The 24,345-nt window shown below is 55.7% G+C and overlaps 1 protein-coding gene across 1 annotated transcript in view; it reads left to right on the forward strand.

Annotated features, from left to right (window-relative positions):
- Positions 1-5,685, forward strand: part of Runx3 (RUNX family transcription factor 3) — a 51,419-nt gene extending 45,734 nt beyond the window's left edge. The window contains exon 6 of the mRNA XM_046469198.2: positions 3,071-5,685. Within this exon, the coding sequence (XP_046325154.1) occupies positions 3,071-3,594 (524 nt within the window). The 3' untranslated portion in view covers positions 3,595-5,685. The remainder of the gene's footprint in view (positions 1-3,070) is intronic.
- The last annotated feature ends 18,660 nt before the right edge of the window (positions 5,686-24,345 follow it).

Consider the following 24,345-nt stretch of genomic DNA (forward strand, 5'->3'; position numbering starts at 1 on the left):
CAGGAGGGTCTATGCTTCAGGAGGCCTCAAGAAAGGGGCTGCAGCAGGACTGCAGACTGGCTCCCACCTGTCTCCTCCTCCTCCTCCTCCTCCTCCTCCTCCAGCTGAGCCAGAGGCCTGGCCCAGCCCTTGCTTTGTGCTCTAGGCCTGACGCAGCAGCTGGGGGCTGGATGCGGCCCCTCCAGCCTGGGCTCAGTCCCCTCCACCCAGCATTCAGCCCCTGAGCCCTGGGGAGCACAGGAGCGGATCTGGCCCCCAGATGGGCTGCTAGGTACCTGCACACCCTGCCCTGTCGCTCTCTCTGCTCATGTCCCCCTGAGCCAGCACCTTCAACGTCACAGCAGCCCCAACCCAGCTGACCTCTCCCTGCCTCGGGCAGAGCCTGGCCTAACGTGTTGGGGACCGAATGTGCCCTGCCACAGTCGGAGGGGCATTGTCTGGGAATCAGTGCCCATGGGTCCCTAAGCAGACCTGCCCATCCTCCACACAGCCCCACGGGGTTTGGCCTGCCCCGCAGCAGGCACAGCCCCTGCCTCTCCTCGGGGGGTCGGGGGGAGAGGAGGTCAGAAAACCGTGCAGGGCAAGTGGCTGACCCATCCTTCTCCTCCTGCCACATCCTGAAATAGGGCCCTGGCCCCTCATTAGCCACCCATAACACTGGGCCGTAAAGTCCCCCTCTTCAGGTTTGTCCCCTTTGGGGTGAGAGAAAGAGCCCTTGACCAGGACCAGCAGAGGGACAGGACCGGTGCAGTCAGGTGGGCCTGGCTACGAGCTTGGCTCTGCCTGTCACTGGCTCTGTGTTCTTCAGCAAGTCACCAAACCTCTCTGAGCCTCAGTTTTCTCATCTATAAAGTGGAAGGAAGGATGCTGGCAGCCCAGGCATGAGGACTGTCCCTCATGGGCCCTCCCTTGGGGTGGGACCAGCCTCTCCCTTCAGGCATCCTGGGATGGCCTCAGGACACCCACCACTTCCCTGGTGCCTGTTAATAGCTCTGACCCCCTGGCCTTGGTCACGGGGAGCAGTGCTGAGCCTGGCCCCCCAGCCACAGCCACCCACAATGGGGGCTTCTCACCACTCAAAGGGCCCATTCAGCCTCCACACAGCAGCTGGGGCAATTTGGAGAAAAAAATAAACATTTCCTCCCACTGTTGGGATTGGCTGTTGGACAGTGGCCGCCAGCTCGGGTTTCCCGGGGCGGTAAGGCTGGGGGTGGCACAGGAGACTCGAGGAAGCTGCTGGGGGGTCCGAGGCATGCCCAGGGCAGGTACCCCCCACCCCTCGAGGAGGGAGGCAGGGCGGATAGTGGCAGGTCCAGGCAGGCCCAGCTTGTCGTCCGTGCATGTGGACTCTGATGCCACACTCCAGGCCCAGGCCCTCCACTGCAGGACCTCGTGTTCCCAGAGCCCCAGACCTGCTGTCCCTTACTGGGTTCCATTTGGGGTTCCTTTGCCCTGAGGATGGGAACTACCTCCACCCTGTTCAGCAAGGAGGAGCCCACCTCATGCTGTCTGGAGGGCCTGCTCCCCTGGGGTCCTAGGTGCAAGCTGCCACCAGGCTCCTCTGACCTCCCAGGCTCCAAGGCAGACTGACCAGCCAGTGACCACTGGGGAGGGTGTTGGACATTCCAGAAGGTTCCAGCTGCCCAGAGACACTGCCGAGGGATGTGTACCCAACTGCCTGAGCAGACCCCAAAGCCTCAGAAGGGACGAGTCTCACCTGAGGAAGCAGGAGGCCTGAGCGCTCTGTCCCCAGCCAGGCCTCAGTCCTGGTCAGCAGTGCCCACCAGCTCTGGCACCAGCCCCACTGGGCCAGGGGACAGAGCTTGGTTTCCTGGGCCCTCTCCTGGCTTTTTGCCATGGTGGGTGAGACAGAGGGCTGGGTGCCAAATGGGCTTCGCTCCTGGACACTCCCAGGCTCCCCCCCACCCCACTGCTGCTGGAGTGCAGGAAGGGTCTGGGTCAGGCCCCTTCTCTTCAGGGTCCTGCAAGGCCAATTCTCCTGGGGGCCAGCAAGAGATGTCAGAGCAATGGCAGCAGCGCAAAGCCCCACAGGAACTACCCTGTGCCCAGCTCTGTTCTAAGGGCTCTATCAACTGAAACCTTACAAAAGGCTGTGGTCCCCAGGAAACAGGTACAGAAGGCTAAGTGACTTGTCCAGGGACACACAGCTGGATGTCTCAGCTCTGCTGCCTTGATCATGAGAAGGCGTATGTTGGGGCTCCGCCCCAGGAACCCTGGGGTTTTATGCCAGAACCAATGTACTGTGGGGTCCTCGTGCCTCACCCTCTCTGGGCCTCCATTTTTCCACCAGTCAGGTTAGACTCAGTCCCAGAGTCCATTTGAATGTGAGGTTCCACAGCCTGTGACCACAAAAGTAGGGTAGAGGCTGGGAGCCCTTGTCTTCCAGCCCCCTGAGGAGCCATACTCCCAGGGGAGCCGGCATAGGGCCAGGCTGGACACTGCCCAGTGGGGGCCTGGACCCCAAGGTCCCTCTAACTGGCCTTTCCTTTGCTGTCGAGGCAGGTGTGGGTAGCTGCTGGTCATTGTGTGGCCACGGTCAGCTCCAGCCTGCAGGAGAGGGGCACAGAGCGGGCAGGTAGAACCCACAGCTGCAGGGCGCCAGCTCCATCCCGGGTGTGAGCTGAGGCCCGCAGCCTGGGCGCAGAGCCCAGTGTGCACCTGGGCACTCACAGACCCTGGGATGCCGAGGGCTGGGGCCTCCGGGTGGGTCCAGTTCCTTCTGTGTCTCTCTGTCTCAGTCTCCCTATCCTCAGACGCAGGGTTCCCATCGGAGTCTCACAGACCCCTAAAGGGGGTCACAGGCCCTTTTCATCCCCGCGGCCTTGTCAGCCCTTGACAGGGAGCCGTCCCGAGCCAGGTCCTCAGTGGCCACCTGCTCAGGGAAGGCAAGGCCCCGTCCTCGGCTGCGGCCCAGGCACTGGCCCCCTGCGCTTCCCAGGGATCCCCAGCGCGGGGGTCCCCTAGTGAGCCCTGTGAGCCAGAGCCCGGGTCACACTCAGGAGGCCCCGGGTGGCCTGGCTGCGCCTGACCCTCCTCTGCTGTTCCCCAGGCACCTCGGAGCTGACCCCCTTCTCCGACCCGCGCCAGTTCGACCGCTCCTTCTCCGCGCTGCCGCCGCTCTCGGAGAGCCGCTTCCCCGACCCCCGGATGCACTACCCCGGGGCCATGTCGGCCGCCTTCCCCTACAGCGCCGCGCCCTCGGGCTCCAGCCTGGGCGGCCTCGGCGTGGCGGGCATGCCGGCCGCCAGCCGCTTCCACCACACCTACCTCCCGCCGCCCTACCCCGGGGCGCCGCAGAGCCAGAGCGGCCCCTTCCCGGCCAACGCGGCGCCCTACCACCTCTACTACGGCGCCTCCTCGGGCTCCTACCAGTTCTCCATGGTGGCGGGCGAGCGCTCGCCCACGCGCATGCTGGCCTCCTGCCCCAGCGGCGCCGCGCCCGCCGGCAACCTCATGAACCCCAGCTTGGGCGGCCAGGGCGACGGCGTGGAGGCCGACGGCAGCCACAGCAACTCGCCCACCGCCCTCAGCACGCCGGGCCGCATGGACGAGGCCGTGTGGCGGCCCTACTGAGCGCCGCGCCGGGGGACGGGACCTCGCTGGCCCGCGGCCCCGCGCGCCTGTCCAGCCACGGCTTTGTACAGAGGGGGCGGGGACCCCCGGACACTGCCCAGGCCCAGGCCCAGCCGACTCGTCCTCCTGCGTCTCCCGGGACCACCGCCCGGCTCCAGCCGTGCCCAGGGCTAGCTCCTGGGCCGGAGGCCATCTCCGATCCAGAAAAGTGGGGGGGGGCCCTGCCCAGAGGAAGAGCCCCGGGCCGGCCTCCCTCCACACCCGCCCCCCAGGCCCGGCCGCCCCCGGCATTAACAGGAGTCAGAACTGGAGGCCCCGCCCCCGCCGGAGGGTCCCCTCACTGCCCACTGGAGGGGCTGGACCTCGAGGGCAGAGAGCAGAGAACACACCCCAGCCAGTGCCCCGACCCCGCTTCCCGGAATTCCTACAGCCGAGAAGTACCCCCACCCCACCCCCGCCCCGTCCCGTCCCAGCTGCCTCTGGGTCCCAGGGAGCAGATGAGCTGTGGCAGCAGGTCCCTTATACAGGGGCGCACTTACAAACGGGCCCCTGGTGCACTTTTCCAGCCCAAGGCAACCACCCTCTGCCCTCTTGGTGGCTGGTTTCATAATTTCCATTTTTGGAGAGAACTCAGGGCCCAGATAGGTCCTAGGTCCTAGCAGCAAGCGTTGAGGAGAGGGGCGGTAGGGTCAGCCTCGCGGCCCGGTGCGCTGGGTCTGGGACGGCCCGGCCACGCCCCTCTGTTGCACTGCAGAAGTGAACAGTCTTGAACACAAACCAGTTTTTAACCTTGATTTTAGAAAAAAGCTTTAGTCAAACATTTTCAAACAGAAGGTCTCTTACAGATGAAGCACTGTGGCTGGGAACAGCACCCCCACCCCTGTCTGCCTTCTGAGTGGGGTCATTGGGATCCTACCACCTGCAGATGTCCTGACCCTACAGCTGCACCTTCCCCAGGGGGTCCCTGCGAGAACCCGGTGAAGTTCCAAAGGTGCTGGAATCTCACATCTGTGTTCAAAGACATTGGTCCTGGAGGAGGTGCGGGGTGGGTGGCACTGGCTGTGTGACAGCAGAACAGTGGTGGAGGACTCCCCAGTCCTGGCTCAGCCACCCTGTGCTAGGAGGTCACCTCTGGAATCTGCAGACAGGAAGCAGGCCTTGCTCAGGGGCTCAGGCTGCAAGGTCCTCACATCGGAGTTCCTTAGTTCTAGAAAGGACCAAGGAAAGGAACAGGAAGCATACACAGGCTGGCCAGCAGGTGGTTCTTCATGACTGCTTCTGCCACATCATCTGTGGATGGGAAAAGTCCCCTGTCCTGCTCCTTTGTGATGGTCTCTACCATAGCACTTGTCCTGCCCTCACTAGAATAAAGGCATCCTCCATCTCTTCAAATAGTGACTGGGGGTGTCCTACAAACTCCCTGCACCCAGGGGGGCCTCTCCACCCCTTCTCAGGAAGCAGCTATAAGTCCACTGCCCTCTTACCTGCTTCACTCCCATTCTGTGGTCATAAACTGGCCCAGGTCAGTGGGGGAGGCACCTTTGGGTTCCCAGTGCCCAGCACTTTGTAGCCCCACCCCAAGTGACTACCCCTTCCTGGTACCCAAGCCCCGAGTGGGGCAGGGACAGGAAATAAATTGATCTCCACCCCCACCCCTGACGAGCAATGCCGGCAGCCAGGTGGAATCTGTCAAGCCCACAATGGGTACAGACAACCGGGCTGGCAGAGATGGGTCCTTATTTGCAAGGCTGGTTTAAAGTTGTGCTGGGCGAACACACTGACTGGAAAGCACAAGGAGGGGAAGGGGTTGAGCCAACGTTACTGTAAGCGCGTGGGCAGCGGGTACAGATCCTTTGTGACATATTGTCACCCTGAGGCCTTGGTGTCTGCTGTGCTCACGTCTTGTGTAAAACTGTCCCAGAACGGGCGGGGAGGGTGGGGGGAGAGAAACTGCTTTGCACTATTGTTTGCTTGGTGTGTTTGTTTTTCATGCACAACTTGCTTGTACAGTAAACTGTCCGTCTTCTGTACTATTTAACTGTAAAATGGAATTTTGATTTGTTACAATAATATAACAGATATGTTGAAGGATCCGGTGCCAGGCTTCTAGGGCTGTGGGCATTGGCATGGGGGGTGGGGTGGGCAGGGGCCTCCTGTCCTTGGCCAGGAGGAAGCAGGGCAAGGCTGCTGCTCAGGGGAGCCTGGGGCCCACCCCTCGTTCCCATCCAGCTCCCTCAGGAATGGCGGCAGAGACTCCCTGCGGCCCAAGGACAGCTGCCAGCCCTTCGGGTGTGGCCAGGACCATGAAGAACCTCAGGCAAGCCTTCAAGGTGCCACCACTCCTCCCCTCTCAGTGGCATGTGTTCACCTCATAGAAGACACTGCACTTTGTCCCAGATTGTTCCCCAGATGCAGACTTAGGGAGGGGGCACCTGGGGAGAGCCCCCTCTGGGATTTGTGGCTAGTGCACAGCAATGAGATGGCAGAGTAGGCAGTTCTTGGGCACCCCGATTTTGTAGAAGAGGGGCCTGAAGTTTTCTGAGGGAGTGCTTAGGGTTTCACGTCTGCTTGGGGCCACAGGGCTAATGTGAAGGGACCTGGCTCCACAAACCCCTACTGGCCCTGCCAGCAAGGAAGCCCAGCCTCCCCCACCCCAGGACCCAACAGCAGCCCTGTGCCAGCCATTTGGGATGTGCAGAGGGGAACTCTCATAAACAGACCTTTGAATGATGCCCACTTTAAAACTAATCCCAAAATTTTGCCCTGTTCAGTGGGTTGAGACCTAAACGCAGCACCCAACAGGAAGCTCCCATTTCCCTAACCTAAATCCTTGATCACCCCTCACCCCAGCATACAGGGACCAGCAGGTCCCTGAGCAGGTCCTGGCACAGCTGCGGTTTCTCTGCGTGTCCCGCGGCACCTCCCAGGGGTAAGCAGAGCGGGTTCTGCGCAGTGCCCACGTGGCCAGCGCTGCTTCCATAGTGGGTTTTTCCCCCTGGGGGAGGGGGGTCACTTTGTAGGAGCTGATGGCCCTCCCCGCAGCTGATGGCAGAGGCTGTGGACTCCAGAGCCTCTGACTCCATCCCCTGTGCCCCACTTGCCAGGGGGCAGCGGGAGCCCAGAGAAGCCCCTGCTGCTGGAGGTGGCCCCTGTGGGAGGAAGCGCCGCAGTAGCCGCCGCAGCCTGCAGGGGGCAGCAGCGCAGGGTCGCAGGTGGCGCCGCAGCCAGCGCCCCCCCCACACACACACACACCCCCCCCCCAGAGAAGGGTGAGCAGGGGCCGCCTCATGCGCCAGAGTCCCTGAGAGGCCCAGAAAGAGCCTCCTTGGAGGACGGTTGGGGAGGCCGCCAGCTGCCCTCTTTACTCCCATACTCACTGCCGCGTGCCAGGCTGTGGCTGAGTCACAGGACCCTAAACCCCAAAGCCCCCGCCTCAGGCCGGGATTTACCTGGCTGGAGGGGAGGGCTGGCTTCAGAGTCCCCTGAGCCACCGGCAGCCAGTCCAGGCGAAGAGGCCATTTCTGCCACCCCCTGGGACCCGGGAATTCCATCTCAGAGGCCACAGGGACCCCTCTGATTTGGGCAGCCTGCGCTGAGCCGGTGGGAGGCTGAGCGGCGGTGCCCCAGGGGTCCCCGGAGCGGGACAGTGCTGGGCTGGCCTGGGCCTGGCAGCGTGCGAGGGGGACGTGGCCCCGAGACCGGAGCCAGCCCCCTTTTGACGGCTGGGCTCTGGCCGCGGGAACGGCCTTGGCTCTTGTTCTGGGAAGGGCCACCCCGGCAGGATGTGACGGTCCTGACAGCGACACACACACCGCGGGGAGCCGCGGGAGGAGCAGGGGAGGGCCAGGCTGCGCGCGGAGGCCGAGGCGTGTGCCCCTGGAGCGCCTCACCAGCCCTGTCCCCTCCCCTGCCCCACACAGCAGCCCCAGCAAGCCCAGGGGCAGCCCTCGCCCGGCCACCTGAATGGGGACCTCAGCTCGTGGGCCGGTTGCCCCCCACTGTGGGGTCGTAAATGAAACGAGCTGTCACCCAGGAGAGGGCGGAGGCAGAGGCCGCGAGCCGGAGTGACCGGTCCTGGCAGAAGTCCAGGAGCCCTCCGCCTCCGCGGCCGCAGGCGGGGGGCGGGGACGCAGCCCGCGACATCCGCCGCCGCCGCCGCCGCCGCACCTGTGTGGTCCAGGCCCACCGCAGCCCCGAGGCCCTCGGCTTCCTATTTTTAGTTTGGGGGCTCAGAGCCGCTGATGGCTTCAGACATTTCACATCCACCGAGAGCCTGCCCCTCACCCCGGCCCAAAGGAGCCGTCCTGCGGAGGGGGCGGCGGCCTCCCATGTGCCACCGTCACTGCTGAAGCAGGAGAGCGCTCTGGTGTCCCAACAGTGGCAGCTGCTGGGCCACCAGCCCTCCTCTGCGCGCCAGACCTTGGCCAGGATTCGCTCACTCACTCACCCCGGGTGCCAGAGGCAGGAAGAGGAGGCCAGGGCAGAGCAAGCCCGGAGGCTCCTCAGAAGAGGCGTCCTCCCCCAGACGAGGTGGAGGAGGTGACTGGAAATCGGCCCAGCAGGGAAGCGGCAAGAGGGCCTTGGGCAGCCTGAGTGGGGCCCGCGCTGGAGGCGTGGGGCCGGGAGGAGTAAGGGACTGTGGGGAAGGGGAAGGGACAAGTCCAGGTCAGGGAGCACGGGAACCGAGCTGAGGAGAGTGTGCGGGCGCAGGCCTGGGTGTGGGCGTGCCGAGACCTGGACACACAGGAGTGTGACATCAGTGCAAATTGACGGGAGAAGGAGCTCCCGTGGCCTCAAAGACCCTTAGCACTGGGGTCTCAGGAAGGACACCGTGCCCCAAACTCCCGTGTAGATGCCTCCCACTCCCTCGTGGGTAGTGGCTTTAAAAGGAGCCCCTTGGGGACAAGATTTCAATAGTAGCCAGTTAATCCACAGTCAGCTCTTGCCTGCACCAACCCCCCACCCCACCCCCCCACCCCACCCAAGAGTATTGGGGGAAGCCTTAGGTCCTGCCTCAATTTCTTGAGGACAACCCCTGACCACACCCGAGGTCACAGGCAGCCTCAGCCTAGAGAGCCTGGGGCTCACAGTCTGGCTGGCCACTCACTCTCCTCTGGGATTTGAGGAGATAAAGTTATGAGACAGCACCCAAGGTTCCCAAGTTCCATGCATTATGGTTTTTATTATTATTTTTTATAGTGTACCCTAAGGTTCCTTCAGACTTTTTTCAGTTTGACTCTTTTCTCCCCACCACACACACACACTTGTTTTTAATTGGTGCATTATAGTCCTACAGACTCATGGGGTCTGTTACATCTTTGCACATGCGCAGGACTCACAAAATAACAATTTCCTTTGGCCGTTGTCACTCCCCATCGCTTCCCCTTCCCTCCCTGTCCTCTGCTGACCTCCCTTTGGTTTCATGAGACTCTCCCCCACCTTTTTCCCCTTTTTCCTCTCTAACTTTTGCGTATGAGGGGGGAAAAAAATCTATGTATTACATTTTAAAATGACACTAAATAGCACATGATCATGAGAGGAGACAAAGACAATATAGATCCCCGAAAAAAACCCCAAGAAACACGGATGCTAATCCCACCCCCAGAGATAACCATGGTCGACATTTTGGGGGTTTCCATTGCATTTGGATGTTTGTTGATTATAACTATATAAATACTTTTTAGGAATAAACGTTTGCCTAACCAGAATCACGCTGTATGTAGCTTACCAGCTAATATGGTTAAAAAATAAAGATAAAAATTATCTAGAATAAAGTCACTGGCAAGATGGGACGATAACTGTTTTCTCTTTTCCTCTGTACATCTTTCTGTCCTTTCCAAGTTTTTCACGTAAGCACCCTGCATGGAGGGGCGTGTGTGTAACTCCCAGACTGAATAAGCCTCCGGACGGAGGGGATGGAAATCATGCTGGCTGCAAGACCTGTGTCGCTGACCAAAATGCCAGCTCTTCCAGGGAGCCTTCCCTGATGCCCTGTTGGTGGGTTTGATGCCTTCCCTTTAGCTCTGGAATAATAATACTTGCTAATACTTAATGCTTAGGCTAAATAGTTCACATTTTCCAACTCAGCTTACTGATCCCCGTTTTACAGATGAAAAAAAACTGAGGAACAAGGGAAGAATTCACTCTAGTCCTTAGTATGGCAGAACAATAGTTGAAAAGGTTGAATTTAAATTTCCTACCGAAGAAAGGGACTGATAGCTCAAAGTAAGAATAAATTTAGCCTTAGAGGAAAGGGGAAGTGCCCCGGGACAGTCTTGTTATATACAAGGCAGTCATCAGGGGAGGAAAAAAAAAAAAAAAAGATGAGAAAATGACTTCTTAAAAACAGACGCAGAAGCCAGGTGCAGTGGTGCACACCTATAATCTCAGCAACTCAGGAGGCTGAGGCAGGAGGATCCCAAGTTCAAAGTCAGCCTCAGCAACTTAGTAAGACCCTATCACAAAATAAAAAAAATAAAGGGCTGAGGGTGTAGCTCAGTGGTAGAGCACCCTTGTGTTTGACTTCAGTAACACCCCAAAATGAAAAAGAAACAGCAGAAAGGACACAAGTGGAGCTGGGGTGCAGCTCAGGGGTAGAGCACTGGCCTAGCATGTGCAAAGGCCCCGGGTTCCATCCCCAGCCCCACAAAAAGAAAGAAAGAAAAATACAAAGAGCATGATATTTATGGTCCTTTCTCTGATTCTGAAAGTGAGGCATCTACCTTTCTGAATTGTGTTTCTAAGGCTTCACAAAGCATGAAATTGAAAGAGAAATCACTGTCTCTGTATCCCCCTGGTGACCCCCCAGTCTGCCCTTCCCCACTCCAGGGGGTGCCTTGCAAATGAGGCCTCCCTGGAGGGGCTTGGCCTCTCCGTGGCAGCTCACCCAGGCTGGCTGTGCACACGGTGGGAATATCTGCCGAGGTGGCCCTGGTTCCTGGCCACAAACAGGTTCTATTTCTTTTTCCATGAAAACAACTCAGTCCTAAGTCACAGATGCCTGGAATTAGAAAAATCCGAGGCCCACATTATCATAAAACAATTTTAACACAGCGGGGCCCTCTCTGGGGTGGGAGGGGTGGCGGAGCCCCCCACAGCAGCCCCTTCCCTGGAAATGCTCAGAGGGACGAGAAATTTGGTTTTCATTAGTGGCCAATGTGAGGAGTCCGAAGCTCTGAATGGACCTTTGATTCCAGCTGGCCGTGGCCTCCTTCCAGGGCCCAGCGAGTTCTGTTTTGTTTTCCCTGTAGAATGGGCCAGAACCTTCTACTTATACTCCCCGACTACAGAGGGACTGGGCAGCCCCCCAACCTCTTGGCTTCTAAAGTCAACACTGGGCCGGCAGGAGGGGCACTCAGACCCCCGCCTTTATGGACTGAGGGTTTGTTAAAAACGTTGTGTTTCCTTGAGGCATGGCCAGACCCAACAAGGCCAGCCTGGAGGGGCGGCCAGCCAGCAGGGCCTTCCCCACCAGGAGATAGCCCACCTCGGCCTCTGCTCCCACCCCAGCTGTCCCCCGAAATGATCTCTTGTGTAGAATCTTCACAGAAAGCCCCACCTCTCCCCTTCTGTCTGCTTTGAGGGAAAGAAAGAACACGGGGCCATCTGTTATTCATTCAACACAGAGTGGGTTAGCACTGACCGCGGTGCTGGGGGTTTGGGGTACAGCTTTGAAGACGGCAGACCTTGTCATTGGTCCCAGGGAGCTGTCACCCTCATTGGGGAGGAAGGTCATAAGCAGATAACTATTTTACACTGTCTCGGGTCGTAATAAAAAGTGAACAGGATAATGTGATGGAGGAAGACTGGAGGGGGAGGGGCCCCGCAGTCTGGGAGCCCAGCAGCACGGTCTCCGTGGGACCTGGCCTCAGGGAGGTGCCCAGGTGGTCTGCTCTTACATGGCAGGGACACCAGCGCACCTTCACAGCCGGGTCCAGACCACAGACTCTGTCCTCCATCATAATGCCACGCCCAGGGACCAGCATGGGTTGGTCCCCAGGAAGCAGATCCAGAGTTGGGGTAGTGGGATGGGGAGGCTTTCAGGAGGAGTGGACCAAGGAAGCCGGGAAGGAGCCAGTCCTTGCCCCTTGGGCGGGAGTCGCCTTGTTGGTTCTCCGGGGTCTCTGCAGCACGAATCTCACTCCTGAGTTGCCCCCGTCCTGTCCCCAGCCAGGGAGTCAGCCTCATGTGGCCCCAGGTCAGCCAGCCAGTCGGGACTCCCCTGTCCCCTGCAGGGGTGTGGCCTGCCTGGTATGACGCCTGCTGCTTGGCAGAGAGCAGTCTTCAGAGGAGGGGCAGCGGCACTTCCCCGGTGTCTACACGACCAACCTGGGTTGTGTCTGTGGAATGTCAAGACCATCGAGGACCCTGCCACGGCTGCTGTCGGCAGTTCCTCAGACCCCTCTGGGCCCGCTGCCTCCAGGGCCCTGCTGCTGTGAACCCAGAGAGCAGGACGTGGCAGGAACCAAAGACCCCTTGGTAAGAGGCACATGCAGCCCAGAGTAGAGGATCAACCCCGTGGAGGGCGAGGTCCCCACACCGGGAAGATTTCCAGAAGCCAGTGATCTGAGACCTGCTTCACGCCCCCCCAAGATGAAAGAGGGTGGCTCATCCTGCACCTCCGCTGTGCCAGCTCCTGTTCTAGTCACCGGAACCCTTGCAGGAGCTTGGGTGGGAAGCGGGTGTTTGCAGATGTAATTAAAGAGCTCGAACAAGGAGATGCTCTTGGACTGTCCAGGCAGGTCCTGAATCCTATGACAAATGTCCTTATAAACAAACATGGAAGCCGGGTGTGGTGGCACAGGCCTGTAATGCCAGGACTTGGGAGGCTGAGGCAGGAGGATCGAAAGTTCAAGTCCAGCCTCAGCAACTTAGTAAGGCACTTGCCACTCAGCAAGGACCAGTCTCTAAGTAAAATATTAAAAGGGCTGGGGACGGGGCTCAGTGGTTAAGCACCCCTGAGTTCAATTCCAGTACAAAAAAAAAGGAACACCGAAAGGAGGAGGGACCGTGTGACCAAGGGATGCCAGCAGCCACCAGAGGCTGGGACTATGAAGAAGAGGCCTTTCGGGGGGACCACGGCCCTCCAGCACCCTCATTTCAGACATCCAGCCTCCAAAATGAGAGAATGAACTTCTGGGGTCTCCACCATCCTCTTGGTTCTCTTTAAATTTCGAAGCAGCATATACCGTGATTAGGAGGCCACCCGCTTGTCCACTGGGAATCCAAAAGCTGTTTTAAGACAGAGCAAGTGACCCCTGCAGCCACCCTGCTCTTCCAGCCTCGGGGTCAGGAAGGTCCACATGCTGGATGAGGAGACTGGGCAAAGACTTTGACAAAGCCCCTCAGAGGAGGCCCAGGGCAGACCTGCTAGAATTTTCTGCAGCGGAGAACTCACCTCCTTTTGAAACAATTTCTAGGGCACTGCTAGGCCCTGCAGAGACCCGGCCTGAGCACCAGAGGCCAGCAACTCGGCTCCCAGGGCCTCCTTCCTGTCAGGGCTGGTCATTGTCAAACCCATCTTGATGTCGCGTCGCAGCCTGAAGGGACCAGCAGCCAGCCCGTGTGCAGTGGGAAGGACTCGCTGGTGTTTGGAGTCCCCTGGGCAGATCCAGAGGGCACAAGCAGGTGCCATGCAGACCTGTGCCAGAGCCCCGTGACCCCTACTTCTGTTGCCTCTACACCTACCCCTCAGATCAGTGCTGATGGTTGTCCTGTAAGACAGTCCCACACGCGACAGTCCCAAATGTTGAAATCCCCAGAACTCGAAATTCCTAAAGTTGAAATCACAATCCCAAGAGGTTTGAAATCCTGAATGTTGAAACCCCAAAAGCCAAAACGTTGAAAACCACAATTCCCACTAAGTAATAATAATAACAATAAATAAAAATAAGGAGTCCACATAAGAGGAGCAGAAAATCAAATTCTGGGGAAGGGCCGGTGCCTCTGGGCTGTTTGCAGGGCAGCGGGGCACTCACTGGCTGGGAGGAGTTTCCAGGGGAAATCGGCTGGCAACGCGGCTCCTGGTGGTGAAAACCCACCGGGAAAGCGGCCTGTCTTAAACGCCAGGCCCACAGCCGTTCCTGACCTGCACGTCTCATGCCTCACGTTTTCTGTTTCAGTTTTTGTTACTGTTGTTGTTGGGCAGAGATTTTTTTTTTTTAGTCTCTTCACCGCTATCTTAAATTGCCAGCGCTACTTATCCCTAGGTTTTACCCTGGCATATGTTTCATGTTAGCATCATTTCCAGTCCTGGAGGAATAAATCACGTAGACTTTCAGAGAGTTCTCGTTCTCTCGAGGCACCCAGGGGTGCAGTGCACACCTGCAATCCCAGCGACTCAGGAGGCCGAGACCGGAGGACCGCCCGCTTGAGGCAGAATAGACAGGGAGGCTGACAGGCCACACCATCGTCATTTGTCCAGAAAGACTCGGGAAGACTCGTATGTTCCAAAAGCCAATTGGGAAGACGAAACCACACCTTCACCACCGCCTGGCCCTGAGGAGCTGTGACCCCCACAGAGGAAGGGAACCCAGGTCCAGGCGGGGGACGGCAGAGCCATTAGTCTGGGCTGGAAAACAATGTGCCAAGGCTTCTGAGGCTGTTTTTGGAACCGAATCTGGCTTCACGGAGAGATGCCGGGCCTGGCAGGGGGAGGGGAGGGGGTGTCGGGGCACCAGGTGAGAGGTGGTGGCCTGGCGGTGGGGGTCCCCCTCCTCTGCTTCAGAGAGCCTCGTCCATGGATGCAGAGGAGGGGGCCGGGCTGAGGTCTTGCCGAGTTGCCTCCTGCTTGGAGACCAGAGGCCTTGTCTCCTCAGCCTGCAGCACTCTGTTGAGGGAAGCATGTTCCCAGGCCCCGGGAAACCCTCAGGGAGCAAGAATCCCCGAGAAGCAGCACTGCCCAACCGTCACTCACGGTCCACCTTCACCCTGGTCACCCCATCCGAGAATCAGCTGCGTGTGTACCTGTCATACTAATATTTGACCAAGCATTTTTCTTTAAAATGTGGCCTCTCTAGCCCCTTCAACAAACAGTGCTGGGACAGCTGGATTTCCACATGTAAAAGAACCCCTCCCCCAGGCCACATGCAAAAGTGAGTTCCAAATGGACCGACCACAGGCTACAGTGAGCACTAAAGCTACGGAACTCCTAGAAGAAAACTTAGCAGTAACTCCTCAGGACCAAGGATTTGACAACTGATTGTTAGACATGACACCAAAGCAACAGCACCAAAAGAAAAGATGGATTAATCAAAATAAAAATAAAGAGTGCATCTGTCAGAAGACACTTTCTAGAAAGTGAAAATAAGCCATGTCACACATGGGTGATTCCGGTGCCTCAGGAGGCTGAGGCAAGAGGATCCCAAGTTGAAGGCCAGCCTCAGCAACTCAGGAAGACCCTGTCTTGAAATAAAAAATAAAAATGGAGAGGATGTCACTCCGTGGTGAAACACCCCTGGGTCCAGTCCCCCAGGACCACAAAAAGAAAGTGAATTACAACTTAAAGAATGGGAGAAAATACTTGTAAATCATAGATCTGATATGGGTCTAGTATCCAGAAGACAGATGATAAGTAGATAATAGATAGATATCTTAAAACTCAACGATAAAAAGAAAAATACACACAGCCCACATTCCCAGCCCTGTTTTGTATTTTATTAGAGACAGGGTCTCACTGAGTTGCTTAGTACCTCGCTAAATTGCTGAGGCTGGCTTTGAACTCATGAAAAAATTGAATCAATAATTAATAACCTTCCAAAACAGAAAATCTGAGGTACAGATGGGTTCACCAGAGAATTCTAACATTCAAAGTATCTCCAGAAAAAAATTTACCGATTCTCTACAATCTCTTTCAGGGATTGGAGGCAGAGGAAACATTTCTTAACTCATCCTACAAAGCCAGCATTACCAGAGGCCAAAACCAGACACTACAAGAAAACTACAGACCAATACCTCCTTTGAGTATGCAAAAAATAAATGCAAAAAATTCTCAATAAAATACTAGTAAATTGAATCCAGTAGTGTTTAAAAAGAATTCTATACTATGACTCAGTAGAACTTATCCTGGATGTGCAAGGCTGGTTCAACATTTGAAGGTGAATTAATGCAGCCCATCAACAGGTTATAAAGGAAAATGCACTTAATCAAATCAAGAAATGAAGAAAAAGCATTTGCCAAATTATATGCTCATTCGTGATTTAAAAAAAAAAAAGTCTCAGTAAACTAGGAATAAAGGAAAACTTCCTTAACTTAATGAAGAATAGCTACCAAAAAACCCTACAACTAATATCATCCTTAATGATGAGAAACTAGAAGCTCCAGTAAGGTCAGGAACAAAGTAAGGATGCTCCCTCTCGCCCCTCTTTTTCAGCATCTCACTAGAAATCCTAGCCAATGTGATAAGGTAAGAAAGGGAAATAAAAGGTTTACAGATGAAAAGGGAGAAATAAAACTGCTTTTGCTTGTAGACGACAGCATCATTTATGTAGAAAATCCAAATGAACTGACACAGAAACTCATAAAACAAATACTTGATTTTGACAGGGTGTAGGGTAAAATGTTAATATACAAAAGTCAATCATTTCCTCTATACTAGCAATGAGCAAGTAAAATTTTCAATCTAAAACATAATGCCATTTACATTAGCATCCACCCAAATGAAATGCTTAGGTATAAATCTACAAATGTACAAGACCATATGAGAAAAACTACAAAACCTGGACGAACAAAATCAAAGAAGAATGGAGAACAGATATTCCTTATTCATTAATAAGAAGACTTGGGCTGGGGACATAGCTCAGTTGGTAGAGTGCTTGCCTCCCATGCACAAGGCCTTGGATTCAAACCCCAGCACCAAAAAAAAAAAAAAAAAAGAAAAGAAAAGAAAAGAAAAAAGAAGAAGAAGACTCATGTTTTCAGGATAGAGTCAAGGCAATCACAATTAGAATCCCAATAGATTAATTTGTGCATATTGATAAACTGATTCTAACATTTATATAGAATCAAAAAGACCCAGAATAGACAACATAGGATTGAAAGAGAAGAGCAGATATTGATTGACTTTAAGACTTCCTATGAGCTGTACTCAACCAGACCGTGTGGCACTTGCCAAAGAGAATAGACAGATGGATCAATAAGACAGAATACAGAGCCCAAAGCAGACGGAGATCTTTGACAAAGGAGAAGGCAGAATAATGAAGTAAAGATATTTCAACAAATGTGGCTGGAACAACCGAACATTCACATGCAAAGAAATGAACCTAGTCACAGACCTTACCCCCGTCATAAAATTTAACTCACAGTGTATCATAGACCTAAATGCAAAATGCAAGACCAAAACTTCTAGAAGACAACACAGGAGAAAACCTTGATGACCCCAGGCACAGCGATGACTCTTTAGATACAATGCCAAGGCATGACTCCTGGAAAACAAAACAATGTATGATTAAACCTTAAAATAAAAAGACGTCTGTGAAAGACAGTGTCAGGAAATGAGAAGCCAAGCCACCGACTGGGAGAAAATGCTAGCAAAACACACACCCCATAAAGGACTGTCAGCCCAAATCTATCCTGAAGTCTGAAAGGTCAACGACAAGAAAATAAATTAAAAAAATAAGGCACCGATGAGGACGTCTCACCAAGAAGATGTGCAGATGAAAAGATGCTCGGCGTCCTCGGGCGGCAGGGACCTGCCAACAGAAACAACCACAAGATGCCACTGCAAATCCGTTAGAATGGCCCAAATCCAGGACACTCACCAAGAACCGGGGTGGTGCGGAGCCGCGGGAGCTCTCATTCACCCTTGGCGCGAGTCAAGGGGGCACAGCCACTTGGAAGACAGTTTGACAGTTTCTTACAAAGTTCACCGTACTCTTACTCCACCAAGTCATGAGGACAGTGGGGGACCTTACACCCATGTGGACAAAGCCAATCTGAAAAGGCTAACTAATGTGATCTCGCTCTGTGACACTGTGACATAAGATGAGTCTAGGGGGGAAGAGGGACGACTAGATGGAGCAGAGGGTTTTTACGGCAGTGATGAATACATGTCACATGCATTTATCCAAAACCCACAGGACATACAACTCGGGGGAGCCTGATGTCAACATGGGCTTGGCATGGCAGCCATGCGCCCTCAGGGGTTCACCAGCTGTAGTGATCCTGCCACCCCAGTGAGGGACGGTGCCCAAGGGGAGGCCTGTGTTGGGGCAGGAACGTCGGGGAGTCTCTGTATTTTCCTCCCAATGTTGCTCTGAACCTAAACTGCTCTTTAAAAATCTTTGAATGTACTAATTTTTTTATTTTAAAAGAATAATATTCTTTTACATTTAAAAATTCAAAGCTGAGCATCCTTCTCTGGCCTCCTGGTAGTTGCTGCCTTCTGGGAGCCTCAGTTTCCCCAGTCGGGGAAAACCAAGATCTTATCCCTGGTCTTGCATACGAGGGTGGCTGTTCCCCACCTCCACCACGGTGGCATTGAGGTGGCACACTGCTCAGGAGGCCGAGGCAGGAGGATTGCAAGCTCAAGGCCAACCTGGGCAATTTCAGGAGGCCCTGCCTCAAAATACAAAAGGGTTGGGGATGTAGTCAGTAGTAAAGCACCCCTGGGTTCAGTCCTCAGTATTGAAAAAAAGATATATTTCTTAAAGGAATGAAATATGTTTCATGGGTGAGTGTACTGATACATGTTATAACCTGGATGAGTCTTGAAAACACATAAAAGAAAAGACCACACACCTTGTGTAATTCCAGTATGTGAACTGTCTGGAATAGGCAAATCTAGAGGCAGAAAATGGGGGGTTAGTGGTCACCAATGGCCAAGGTAAGTAGGAATAACCGCCAAGGTACAAGTTTCCTTTGGGGAGCAATGAAAATATTCTGGAACTGATGGAGGCAGTTGCATGACCTTTTGGTAAACACACTGAACACCACTGAATCACACACGTTAAAAGGGTTGATTCTGTCTTTCGGAGTTGTCTTCAAGTCTGGAGACACTGGGGACCAACTGGGATGAGGGACTTTGCCCTGCATGCTCAGGGTCCCTGAGCAGAACCACCAGCCCCTGCCTTGGTTCTCCAACCTAGGTTCCGGCAGATTCTCCTGGAGGGCTGGCTAAGTCACAAGCTGCTGCCCGCCTCCCCAGAGTTGGTGACTCAGTGAGGGGAGCCTGAGAAGCTGCCAATTCTGGTAAGTCCCCAAGTGCTGCTGGTCCCGGGATCAGGCTGAGAATCATTTCATGTAAAGTGTCTGGCCCCAGAGCACGGGCTCCGCATCCCGTGAGCACGTTCCAACAAGGTGGAGGAGGTGAGAAACCAGCCTCCTGCGCTAGGACCAGGGCTATGATCTTGGTTCTCCCCGACTGGGGAAACTGAGGCCAAGAGAAGCCCTGGATGTGGTGGAGCTGGGTCTTGAGCCCAGGTCTTCCAGCTCCAGGTTGAAGACGCTTCCCAACCTGGAGCAAGTTCACTTTCCTCAAAATTCTCACAGTCAGTGAAAGACGCGGGGAGATGCCCAGCCCCTCCCCATCCTCAACAAGCCCCTGCTCATCTGCAGCCCCCTCTGGGATTGTGTCTAAGGCCTGCTCTGCCCTCCTCCCATCTACCTCAGTGCTGGATTCTGCTTCCTGCGACTTCCCTTCCCCCACCCTCTCTGAAGCAGGATCCCCCTTGCCACCCTCTGCCCAGGGTGGGACCCAGGCCTTGGCCCCAATGGGGGGAGGGTCAAGGGAGGGCAGCCTGAGCCACGTGGCAGAAGGCATGGCCCTGAGGTCTCCAGGGAGGTCATACAGATGCGCACAGTGAACCTCAAGTGCAAAGCCATTTGGGATCAGTGCCTCATTTGCTCCTGTGGCTTTTACAGAAAGTGGCTTTCCCAAGGGGCAGCCAGGCAGGTAGCCTGCAGAGTGAGGCCCTCCTCCTGGCCCCTCTTTCCCTCACCAGACACTGGCTGGGAGCTCATCCAGGTCAGTGGCGCCCTGGGCTTTGGGAACCCCATTTGTGACTGAAATCCAGTCGGCTTCCAGTGAGGCTGGGAAGGCATCTCGGACCCTCAGCAGTCATCTGGGCTGTCCAAGGACCCACCCAGAAAACCACCTTGAACAGCCCAGGGAGGGGACAGCTCGGTCTTCATCAGTGTCCAGGAGAAGCCTCGAAGTTAGAGAGCCTGGCCCCCTGGTTCCAGGAGACAAGATGACCAGGACACTGCTGGCCAGCAGGGATTCAGCCCAGCTGATCCAGAGGTGTCCTTACCAATAGGAGCAGCGCTCCACCTCTGGCCTCTCTGGAATCAGGGTGTGGCCTACAGTGCGTCCTGCCGTCCCTGGGGCATTCTGCGGCTTGGAAAAAACCCCAGCAGACAATGGAGGAGTGTTCTCTCAAGCTCCGGGAAGCGCAGGTTGTGGGCACGGGGCGGAGGAGGTGCAGCGAACTCGGAGCCCCTCCGCCAGGGCGCAGCCAGCGGCAGCTGCTCTGCGGGCGCCCTCGGGGGAAACGGAAACGCTGCTGCCCGGGCTGGAGAGGTGGAGGGGGCTGGGAGGCCACAGGGAGCCTTCCGAGGTCCCCTAAGTTTCTCTTGGTTCTGGGTGGGAGACAGATGCAGTGACGTTGTTGGAGAAGCATTTGCAGAGCCTGCGGTGTGGGGGCTGGTTTTAAGCCACCAGCATTTAAAAAATGGGTTTGCAAAGGGCCTGACAACTTAACAATTGTTCCCCGCGAGCCAGCACGCCCTGGCAGCCTGCGGGAACTGCATGCACACAGGAGCACAAGGGTACAAAAGGTTAGAGGGAGAGATACCTTTGTCACCGACACTTGATGGCACTGACGATGATATTGTGGGAACCATACAGGCCTCTTGACTAGTGCACCAGATTTCGAATGTGGAGAACCTTATTTTATATAAATTCATGTTCACGTGCAGTTTCCTTTTACGTGGGGACAACAGTGAGATTGCACACATCTGTGCACCCGCATACAATGTACATAAATCTTGAAGAACTCTTTTAATAAGTAAAAATAAATAAATAATTCCAAGAGATAAAGTATTGTGTCAATTTCATGGACAGCATTTTTATTTCTTCGGGTGTAAAAAATAGTAGTGTGTCTATTCTCAATGATGCAGATTTTCAAAGATAAAATAATGTGTATTTCTAAGCTTTACAGGTGTTCTCAAGAGTCGATCCTAAAACTGAGTTAGGAGGGGCCCACCCAGGAGGCAGATTCTAGGTCTCGATTTGCCCCCATGTGACCTTGGACAAGTCAGTTGCCCTCTCCGAGCCTCAGTTTCTCTACTTCCAAAATGAGGACAATAATCATCATCATCATCATCATCTCCTCCCCCACTCTCCCTCTGTTGCATGGATCCAAGGGTCTGGGTTGTCAGATCCACGGAGCTGTGTGTACTAAATGCCATACACGTCGGACGATTGCCAGACGGTGACTGGACACGTCACACACAGATTGGAAAGAGGCCCACAGAACAGGGCTAAGCCCGCTTCCACATGTGGGAACGTCTGTCCATCTGTGGTCATGACTGCTGTCCCAGCCTGGCCTCTTTGTCACTTCGGAATGGAGAAGTGGCTGTGGGAATGGCCTCCTTGTCTGCAAGGGGCTGACATGGGCCCTGGGCAGAGCGCGTGGGGACAGGGCTCCAGAAGCTGAAGTGGAAACGTTCCCGTGAGCCACCCCATGCGATCCTGCCTCTGCCCAGCTGTCCTGAGGCAGGACCAGGTGCCTGTGGTTGAGGAACTAGACCTTCTCAGCCAGAAGAGGTTGGTGCAAATCCTCGCTCTGCCCCTCACTGGCCAAGTGGCCTTGGGCACTCTCCTCTCTGAACCTCGGATTCTCAGCTGGGCAGTGGGGACCCAAGGACTCGAGGCCCCGAGAGAGGCACTTTAGATGATGCAGGCAGAGCACCTAGTAGCCTGCACACGGTGGGTGACTCTCCCGGCAGGTGGTAGCAGAGGGGCAACAAAGTCAAGGTCACCAAGCTCTGTGCTCACTGACAGGCGGGACAAACAGGGCACTGCACACCTAGCATAGTGTGGCTAGTGCTGAGTGAAGGGGGTGTGGGTGCTAGAGAGGGACATCAGGGACTGTCACTCAGCTGGGGTGCTGCAAGGTTCACGGGAGCACTGCTTCTCCTTGGATGGGCAACAGCCTAGTGACGGAGAGTGGGGACATCCCTGGAAGATGACAACTTGAAGCCACACACAGGTCCTTCTGCTCCAAAGGCAAACCCCATGACTTTAGGGGTGTGTGCGGGGGGCACAGGAAAACCAGTTTCTTCCTCATTTCAAGTCAAACGTTTATACTTTTTATATTTTACTGACTGCAAAATGGGCCCCCGCTGTCACCTCTGGAGTGAAGAGTGAGCTCCTGGGTGCCCAGAGCATCAACAGAAATCGTCTCTAGACCAGCAGGGGCCTCTCCCCTCAAATGCACCCCTCCTTGTGTCGTGGGGGCTGGGCTGCAGGCCGTGTGTCCTGGGCTCTCCTGCCAGGCACTTGCCGGTGGGTTCTGCCAAGGCAAGGCCCTGGGGGAGACGAAGAGCCGTCAGGCAGGAGGAGAGAAGCCAGCACGCTGTCCCCTGCCCTCCTGTCTCGGGAGGGGTCCCCAGTGGTGGCTGTGTCTCCTGGGCATTCTCGTTCCCATCCAACAAGCCTCTGCCTGGCATCACATGGCCCCAGCCTCTTGGGCTCTGTTGACCCCTCCCTGGTCCCTCCATGCCGGGGTGGGGACATTTTTCCAGGGTGGACCCTCCTCTCTGCGACTTCTGAGTTCTCCCACAATCTGTGAAGCCCACTCCCTGCGGGGAGTTCTTGTCTGAAGGACCCACATTCCCATTTTCTTGGTCAGAACTGGCGGATACCAGTCCTCCCTGGCACCTCGAGGTAGGAGTTCAGCCACTCCAGAGAGGTCCCTTGCAAGCTTGAAACTCTGGGCTCAGCTTTAGGTGACCCAGGCCTCCACCAACCCCCACCCAAGTGCCAACTTCCCTCTGAGGGGGCAGCAGACAGGCCAGTGCCACCCAAACTGCAAATAGTCCAGGAGCAAAAGCTGAACACCCCCCAAAACCCAGCAGCCCCCAGGAGTCTGTCTGTGGTTCTCCAGAACCCAGAGCCCCAGTTGCCAATGGCAGGAAGAACTGCCCAGAGAGCAGGGGCTGCTCCTTGTCCCATAGCTTCGCAGGCTGGCATCCTGCTCACATGCCAGGAGAGACCTCCGCCTCTGGGAACATCTAGGCCAGCAGCCCTCGCGCAGAGTGGGGAACTGAAGCTCAGAGACAGCCAGCAACTTTCTCAAGGCTGCCCAGCAGGTGAGCGCCAGAGCTGGGCTGGAATCCAGGCCCCAGCTCCCTGGCCCATGCTCTTTGTCCCCTCTGGGTTGTGCTGTCCCTGGCCCAGCCTCTTAGGAAACAGATTCTGGGTCACACTGGCCAGAATGGGCATGAGGACCAGCTTCTGGAGGGCAGCTTGGCAGGTGCCCCTTGGGCTGGGCTCGGAGACTGCTGGGGCTTAACAGGCTTGCTTGGGGTGCCAACACCCAGGAATGCTCCCCCTGCAGGCCCAAGGACCTCTGTGCCACAGTGACCACTGCTGCCTCATTTCAAAGAGGAATGCTGAGGGTGACAGACACCTTTTAGTGGGCAGTTGGCAGAAGAGCATGGCATCTCCACCTCTCGTGGTCCCGAGCAGCAGGGAGACCAAGGTGGCACCACGTGCCCTGTGTATGTTCTTGTGAAGGTGACCAGGTCCAGGTGTGTGCAGAAAACCCATCCACGGTGGTCAGCATGGGCGTGGGGCCAAGGATCTGAGCTGAGAAGACTCACCCTCCATCACAAACCCTTGATGATATCTGCGCGGCTGCCCTGGGCACCAAGATATTCTGAGAGTTTAATAAAACTGTCTTTAATCTTTGATTTTTAAAAATGAGAAAAGCTGGCCACAGTGGCACACGCCTGTAATCCAGCGGCTCAGGAGGCTGAGGCAGGAGGATTGCAAGTTCAAGGCCAGTAAGCAACTCAGCAAGACCCTGAATCTAAATAAAACACAAAAGGGCTGTGGGTGTGGCTCAGTGGTGAAGCGCTGGGTTAATGTCCCGGGTACCAAGAAAAAAAAATTTTTTAAGGGAGAAAGAATGGAGTTGAGTTTTCTGTGTCAGCATGGAGATGGGTCCCTGATACACGGACACCAGCATGTGCGGCTTCCCTTGGGAAGGAAGAAACTGCACCCAGCTGATGAGGGGGAGACTGGGGGAGGGGGAGAGACGAAAAAGGGTTTTGCTTTTTACCACTTTGAAGTGTAGGGAGTAAGTGCCCCGTCACCAGGGAGGATCTGCTGAGGCTGGAAGCTGTCCGGCAGGGAGGCCACAGAGGGGATTCAGTCCCGGGACACAGGGATGGAGCCCTTAATCTCTGAGCAAACTTCTGCCCTGAGCGTCTATGATCCCCAACAAGAGCCCAGGAAGGACAGGGACGAGCCCTGTGTGCAAGTCCTCACCCCGCAAGCGCTGCACAGAGGGCAAAGCTTTCTGTTGTTCCTCAACTGCTCCAGCTGTCCCCTTCCTCGAGGCTGTCCCTCAACCACCACGCGTTTCCTAAAGACCTGACCTCTCCCCTGTTGGCCTCAGTTCCAAGGTCACTGCTTGGGGAGGCCTCTGCCGGCAACCTGGCTCAACAGCCCAGCCGCCAAGCCAGCTGTCACGCCCTCCTGTACCTGTGCTCATTGGGCTCGCCCCACCTCTCTTGATGTGGTTG

Source organism: Marmota monax, unplaced genomic scaffold (genome assembly GCF_021218885.2).
Source record: "Marmota monax isolate L192 unplaced genomic scaffold, Marmota_monax_Labrador192_F-V1.1 WCK01_AAM20220418_F8-fsc00008, whole genome shotgun sequence".
NCBI lineage: Eukaryota > Metazoa > Chordata > Mammalia > Rodentia > Sciuridae > Marmota > Marmota monax.